This window comes from Filicampus tigris, chromosome 19 (assembly GCF_054856515.1).
Source record: "Filicampus tigris isolate MCC_2025a chromosome 19, RoL_Ftig_1.0, whole genome shotgun sequence".
NCBI classification, from domain to species: Eukaryota; Metazoa; Chordata; class Actinopteri; order Syngnathiformes; family Syngnathidae; genus Filicampus; species Filicampus tigris.
Window position 1 is genome coordinate 1,040,581 of NC_141235.1, and position 7,930 is coordinate 1,048,510.

The 7,930-nt window shown below is 43.3% G+C and overlaps 1 protein-coding gene across 1 annotated transcript; it reads left to right on the top strand.

The window, feature by feature from the left end:
- Window positions 1–135: 135 nt before the first annotated feature.
- Window positions 136–7,755, top strand: LOC147128753 (annexin A4-like). Its single transcript, XM_086016287.1, has 15 exons — window positions 136–293; window positions 1,637–2,033; window positions 2,112–2,149; window positions 2,444–2,575; window positions 2,665–2,752; window positions 2,872–2,966; window positions 3,080–3,193; window positions 3,513–3,603; window positions 3,852–3,931; window positions 4,100–4,156; window positions 4,232–4,325; window positions 4,957–5,052; window positions 5,305–5,363; window positions 5,633–5,755; window positions 6,243–7,755. Exons 2-15 carry the CDS (start codon window positions 1,646–1,648, stop codon window positions 6,300–6,302), a joined length of 1,515 nt encoding a protein of 504 aa, XP_085872413.1. The 5' UTR covers window positions 136–293; window positions 1,637–1,645; the 3' UTR covers window positions 6,303–7,755.
- Window positions 7,756–7,930: the final 175 nt, after the last annotated feature.

Here is a 7,930-nt window from a genome sequence, read left to right on the forward strand (position 1 = left end):
CAATAGTATCCGTACTTCTACTTAAGTAGAGTGTGACAATTTCAATGACCAGTATTGTCCCGACCAATATTGTTGCCACAGCTGTTGCATTGTGCCCAATTTGTCAGCTATTTATGTGTCCGTAGCAACAGAACAACAACAACAACAAGTGAAACCCAATAAGATGATCAGCAGAGTGCAAAGGTTGTCTTTTTTTTTTTTTTTTTTTTTAACTTGTGCTTCAAGGACACGCCCTTTACTTCCACTCCCCCTATCGACCCTCTCTTCCTGGAGCACACAGCAGCCTTTGACACGTAAGTTAAGCTACTTTAGTTCTTATTTTGAACAAACGTTGTTGTTTGTTAAACGACACTCAGACGACGACGTCCATTGTTGAATTATACTGCCGTTGTTCCCCCACCTTCTACTGACTTGCCAGTGCAATGTAAAATCGTTTTCCCCCCTTCCGGACAAGAAGAGCAACGGGAAACGTTGCATAATAGCATAGCGACCGAACGAGCGTTTTTTTTCTTTTCTTTTTTCCAGTCGTTGTCCTTTTTGTTTTAGCCGTTCTGCATTGAATTAAACGGCTTGCGAGCAAGCTAACGAGTTAATCGAGCGGATGCTAAAAGGAGGCTAACTCCCTCGAGGGTTGCCGGGGGGGTGCAGAAGGGGTGTTGTTATGTAATGTCTTATGTCATCAGGCGAATAGTCTCATCAATTACTTCAAAATGACGTTTTTGTCATTTTATCGTTATTGCTAAAACGAGCTTATGAAAGGACAAATCACGAAACCACACGCCCGTGTGATGTGATGCGACCTTCCCCTGCACTTTGTAAAATCGAAAAGATAAGAAGAAAAGTGGAAACGCAAAATATTCATTTCATTGTCATCATTGTCCTGAACCTAAAATAAGACTGCACTTTTGCTTTCGGGCTTACTTTGACCTCGTTTACGTTTAAAATGACTATTTTTGGCTCATTTCTACTTCCTTTGTCGTGTTTGTGAACTTTCGGTGCGTTTGGGTCCAAATGAGGAAATTTGAAAACAGGCGGCGCTGAAATGACTGAGTTTAAAAAAATTTTTTTTTTTTTTTTTTTACGTAGACTGCCAATATGAGACGACGGCACTTATGTAGTACAATAGCAATAATAATGCATTTTATTTAAAGGCACCTTTGAAAGCACACAAGAACAATAAAGCAGTAACATTAGCACTTGAAACTCCTCTAAAATCCTCCATAACAAATCAACTCACGAAAAAAAACATTGATTACTTACAAACATGACCTATTCACATTGCTCCCCAAATTGATTGTCCCAACGTTTTCATGGCATAAGTACTAGTCAGTCAGGAGCAACAGTTGTGGCATGTCAACAACAATCCAATGTAGGGAAGTCACACAAAAAGCTCTTGTGAAACAGGAATCTATAGTGCTCTGTAAATATTTAGCCTTTTGTTAGCCTAACCTTAACTAACAATGGTCAATTCCACAGCCAGCCATGTTGATTAAATTCTATTGCTTTGATACAAATGGTAAATAGAACATGCAGGCCTTTGGGGAACCAATCACATGATCAGGAACTAAAATATCACACTGAGCATGTTTCTGTTGATATGACATTTAAAGAAGTAGCTACTTCTTGTCACTCTCAGGTTGTGGAGATGAGCTACCCAGGTTATCCTCCTCAGTCAGGCGGCTACCCGCCACAAGGGGGCGGGTACCCACCACAAGGGGGCGGATACCCACCACAAGGGGGCGGATACCCACCACAGGCGGGAGGCTACCCACCCCAAGCTGGGGGCTACCCACCCCAGGCGGGCGGCGGCTACCAACCCCAGGCGGGCGGCGGCTACCAACCCCAGGCGGGCGGCGGCTACCCACCCCAGGCGGGCGGCTACCCTCAGGCAGGGGGTGGCTACCCACCAGCAACTGGGGGCTACCCTCCCCAGGGCGGCGGCTACCCTGCCCCAGCTGGGGGTTTCCCACCTCAGGCCGGTGGATACCAACAACCTCAGCCAGGAGGCGGCTTTCCGTCCATGCCTCCGGGAGGTAAGGCCTCAAGTGCTTCATTTTGACGGTGACTCAAAGAAAAATGTAATCATTTTTTCCACCCCCCCTCCCCCACAGGTGGTGGCTGGGGGGCGGCACCAGGAGGCTATGGTGCGGTATGTAAAATCTTCCAAGTCCACTGAACCTTGTTCACAAATGCTAATATAACAAAAGTCAGCAAGCGTAATGCTAACATACGGCACAATGCAAAACAAGGAAATGAGCCTAGATGTTGCGGCAATTCTAAACCAGGGGTCACCAACCAGCTACTTCTTGGGTACTGAATAATGTGAAGGGCTACCACTTTGATACACCCTTCTGAAATAGCAAATTCACTCAAAATTCTTTGCTGGTTACCGTTTGGTCGCCCACTTCAACATTGACGTTGGACACCTGCCGTCTGTTTGCAGCCAGGGGGCGCTCCGCAGGGATACCCGGGAGGGGCGGCACCAGGCCAGCAACCCATGCCCAACTACCCCAGCGGAGGCGGAGGCGGATACGGAAGCGGGGTTCCAACCAATCCTCAGGCACCCGCCATCCCCGTAAGATGACTCATGTGCTATAGGACACAAGTTTTCCACAAAGCAAAATGCACTCTTAATTGTAGCTTTTGTTCTGTTGGTATAAATAGACGGGCTACAGAGGCTCTATTAAGGACTTCCCTGGGGCCGATCCGCTGAGGGATGTGGAAGTTCTTCGGAAGGCAATGAAGGGTTTCGGTGAGTTGCTTAATTTGACGTTTGGTTTGACCTTACCACACTTACCCATTAAAGTGCCACCACAGAGGAGGGGGATACCATGACACACTCTAATTGAGATTCTGGAATGTTTTGTACAGGCACAGACGAGAACGCCATCATTGAGCTTCTGGGAAGCCGAAGCAACAAGCAGAGAGTTCCCATGGTGGCAGCCTACAAAACAACTTACGGAAAGGTTTGCGTGCTCCTCACTCACGTTTATCATACGATGCACACCAAGGTGACCGAGAATCTGTCTTCTTGTGACGCCCGCTCTCTTGTTTTATTTTCCGCATTTCCCTCCTGCAGGATTTGCTCCACGATCTGAAGTCTGAGCTGACTGGAAACTTTGAGCATCTGGTTCTCTCCATGATGAAGAGTCCGGCGCAGTTCGACGCGTCCGAACTCAGGGAGGCAATAAAGGTTGGCAGGTTCCCAGTTAATTGTCTTTGAATTAACCTTCGAGCCTTGTTGGAGTTTTGCTCCCAATTTCAGCTTCTTGCCACGGATAGGGATCGTATGTAATTTCAGAGGATTTTTTTTTTTTTTTTGGGGCGTCTTTTACTGCATAACATTTTTAACTGTCAGTATAGTAAATATAAAGTAAGCAATGAAGAAGCTAGAGCAAGAAGTGTTTTGAGTTGCAAGCGTGGCCCCGGAACCAATGGAACCCGTACCTCAAGGCGCCACTGTACAACACACGATGAACATTCCACTGATAAGTTTCCCTTTTTTCTTTCAGGGTGCCGGGACAGACGAAGCTTGCCTGATCGAGATCCTCTCGTCTCGCTCCAACGCGGAGATTCGGGATATTGTGAAGCTTTACAAAGCAGGTTGGTTATCAACTTTTTTTTTTTTTTTTTTTTTTTAACAACCTCATTAGACGAGCGAGTGCCCCAACTTAAGAGTGGGAAAATGATGTCTATTGAGTTAAAGCTGAAAGTACTTCTACACTGTGACTATTTTCGGGAGAGTTGATCTCACTGTGTGACTTTGCAGCACTTTTTCTGTCTATTTGAACTTGAATATATTTTGTGACTAATGTCGTCCCATTCCCTAAAATGTTGCGCCTTGTTTCCAGAGTATGGGAAAAGTCTGGAGGACGCCATCAACAGTGACACCTCCGGTCACTTCCGAAGACTCCTGGTTTCCCTCTGCCAGGTAGATAACTGCACCGCCTTTCCTCAAATAGTAGGCCTGCCTTCTCAGAGACGCCAGGCCTCAAACAATGAAGTGGCCGGGTGTTAAGTTTACTGCAGAACCGACACGTAGAGCAAATCGAATTAAATAAACAAGGACATGCGGCGCTAACTGAAGTGTTGGATTCAGGGCAACCGTGACGAAAGGGACACTGTGGACATATCGCTCGCCAAACAGGACGCTCAGGTACCGTCCTGCTGTCTTCTGCGTTGGCCTTCCCGTTGCTTCTTGCTTTCACGTGTTTGCGTGTGTCCTTGACAGAAACTGTACGCCGCGGGGGAGAACAAAGTGGGCACGGATGAGAGTCAGTTCAACGCCATCTTGTGCGCCCGCAGCAAGCCTCACCTGCGGGCCGGTGGGTAGATATCTTATCCCACTTTGCGTTTCTCCCTCAAAACTCTGAAATTCGGTCAATACTTTGAAATAGTAGTCATGAAAATTATGAGTGCAGAATAACCTCGTCATCACGTATACACAATTTCCCCTGCAATTCATTGTACTCTGTGTATTAAAAAAAACCAAAAACGTTATTGAATCAGAAATCATGGTAAACCTTGATAACCAAATATTTAGGCATGCAACTATTTTGGGACAGAAAGGGTTTGGTAAAATGAAAGTACTATCCGTAAAAAAGTGATGAAAAATGGCAATTTTGGTACAGACTTTCTGGCAAGAGGAAAGGAACAACTTAATTCAAGCAAGAATCACTTTAATGGGGAAAACTTGATTTGACATGCAAGTGTTTTCAGTTTCGAAAATGGGCCCACTTAATTTTTTTATTCATTTGCCAAAAAACAAAAATGTTGTAGAATTTTAAAGAAGAAATGTATTGAAAAGTGAAGTGCTATGAGTTAAGTTTTCACAGGGCTTTACCTTTAGCAAATGTTCTCATTTTGAGGGCAAGGATGAATCTGACCCCCCCCCCCCCCGCCCCCCCCCCCATTTGGAAATAAGACTAACATGATTGTTGGACTGTTTTTTTGTAGTCTTCCAGGAGTATCAGCAGATGTGCGGTCGTGACATCGAGAAGAGCATCTGTAGGGAAATGTCGGGCAATGTGGAGTCTGGCATGGTAGCAGTGGGTGAGTCAAGCACCAAGTTAGTCGTGGTATAAATACAACGAAAATAAAGTCAAACTACTCACCCTTAACACACACACAGTTCGTTAGAAAAACAAGTGCTGCTCTGCTTGCTATCCATTAGGCTACCTGTTGAATCTCCTTGCATTTTTCAAATTATTACCAGTAATAAAGTTGCACATGATGTAGAGTAATATTAACGCAGTCGTAACTAATGTGAATATCATGAATATGTGTGGTCCTTCTCTTCTCCAGTGAAATGCATCAAGAACACTCCCGCCTACTTTGCCGAGCGACTGCACAAGGCCATGCAGGTACGGGCATCATTTCGGTCGCCAAAACGCGTAATTGCCGCTGTCGTGGTTTTGGGGAAAAACAAGCCAAAACACAAGTTCAACAAACAAAAGAATCAAGTAGCCTGCACTCAACCTTGTTGCGGATTGTTGACCCAGAAACTACACACACACACACAGTAGAATACTTAAAAAAACATATATATATATATAATTTATGACAGTAAGTTAAAAACGACTCAGGCAGGCAATGATGCTATCATGCTAACGATTGATCAATTTGGTGACAGGGTGCCGGGACCAAGGACAGGACGCTGGTCCGGATTATGGTGTCCCGCTCCGAGATGGACATGCTGGACATCAGGCAGGCGTACGTGAGGACCTACGGGAAGTCGCTGTACACTCACATCTCTGTAAGTCTGATCGCCGCGCTCGCTTTCCTCCCATTTTCACCCAATGTTCAGTCCAAGAGTAATTGAGGCCCATCAGAAAGGTTTGTAATTGCTGGCACATTCCACAAGGTGGCGGCAAACAACTACTACGTGGCCTGCAATAAAATAGAATAAAAACGTTTGAAGCCCTTCCGCTAGGCTAATCACCAAGTGTGATTCGGCAGCTTGGCAATGAAGTGCTGCAGCCTCTGATGAAAACACAATCTGTGCTTTTACGCTCCTCTTCACTCTCACTTTGATTTTTAAATTGATATATTTTTAGAGTTTTTTGTGGTGTAATTGTATTCCTTTTATATTTAGAATTGAATTGAATGTAGTATTTTAGAAAAATTTTTTCCCCCTTTTTTTTTGGGTGGTGTGATCTGCTATACTTTGCATTCAGAATTAAATTATCATCTTTATTATGAAAACAAAAAAATCATGTCTTTAAATGTATGTTTTTCGTCAGGGCGACACCTCTGGTGACTACAAGAAGCTGCTGTTGAAGCTTTGCGGTGGTAACGACTAAGCAAGGACAACCGTACATAGTACAGTACATCCTCAAAACTACCTGCAGCGAGTTTGTCCATATCCACGTTGTCTCTTACGTGGACGCGTCGTTATTTTTGCGTGTTTGTTGTAGTCGTTGCTTGCCAAATAGACTTGATTTGTATACATTTAAACATAACCAAATTATAGAAGTGTAGTTGGAAATTTTATGCAAAAATGGAATACCTAACACTGTGTGTCCTTATATGAATCGAGACACGAACGAATGACAAAATAGTCAAATTCTGTAAAAGTGAAGCGCAGTGAATGTTAAAAGTACACCGCTTCAGCTTTTCCACATTTTGTTTTGGTAGTCTCATTGTAAAATTGGAACCAATATTTGTTTTTTTTTTTAATGTAGACAGATATATCAGTACAGTGGTACCTTGACTTAAGAGGTTAATTAGTTCCATGAACATGCTTCTATTTCAAATCACTCGTATCACAAATCAAATTTCCTCATGGAAATGCCATAAATCCTTTCAAGTTTCGACAAAAAAACAATGAAAAATTATTTCAAATAATAAATAGCCCTCTGTCGTATTGTACTTCATAAAAACATAGTAACATAATGTATTGTGTGCCTTGGCCAACTGGGGGCAGTATACTATAGACATACAGATATACCGTACATGAAGAAGCCAGTCAGAACTCCTCAGTTAGGGGATTTTGCAGAGGATAAAGAATGTATGCCAGCGATTATTGTGATATTACCCATCCGACATGTTTTGTTCTGTCCTTTGTGTTGAAATATTCATTGCTTAAAACACAGCCACATAGATGCTATTCATTATCCCGTCAAGGGTGTTTTGTATTGTTTGTTAGCGTTAAACTAAATGGACTGTTGTAAGGCAAATCAATGTTGTTGTGTCGTTTGCTGCCGCCATCTAGTCGCAGACTAACTGAATCTCACTCGTTACTCACATTTTTACTTGCAATGTAAAACTTCTATGTAAAGGCACCACTGTATTGTGTTGGTCTTCTTTTTTTTTGTGGACTTTGTACTTTAAAAGCCAGTTCATTTGGCTCTCCTGCCAAGTGATAATGTACAAGTATTATTGTTTCTTATTATACATGTACAAATGATAAAAAAAATAGTGTTTTATTTGTTACTTTTTTGGGTGTCGCCAATACATTTCAAATTGTCATTTGTGCAAAATATCTGCAATTAACATCTGTGCACTAACCTGAAGTACTCATGCCTGCTATCCTATGCAAAGTAACCACCGTGCGCTTTAGATGACTTAAACTTTTTGTTGTCCTGGTCGTTAACTCAGTCAGTGGCCTTCCTTGTTGGTGCCACTTGAGGGCACTGTCAACACATTTTGCAACTGAATGTCTTTTTCCACTTGACAATCTTGTTGTTTTAAAGCTTGAGATGTACAAAACACACAAACTAATATCATAATTTCAATAAAAAAAAAATAACCCCACATCAAATCATACCTGCTTGAGTCCCCCCCCCCCCCTTCCACTCCAGAGCTGCATATTGTGTGTAAAGGTGCAACAAATGTGCCTTACGTAAGCGATAGTGTGTGACGAAATGGTTTAGGACAGCCTAGCGAGCACCATCCTCCGGGCTATAGAAAGCGTCCATCTTGTCCACGG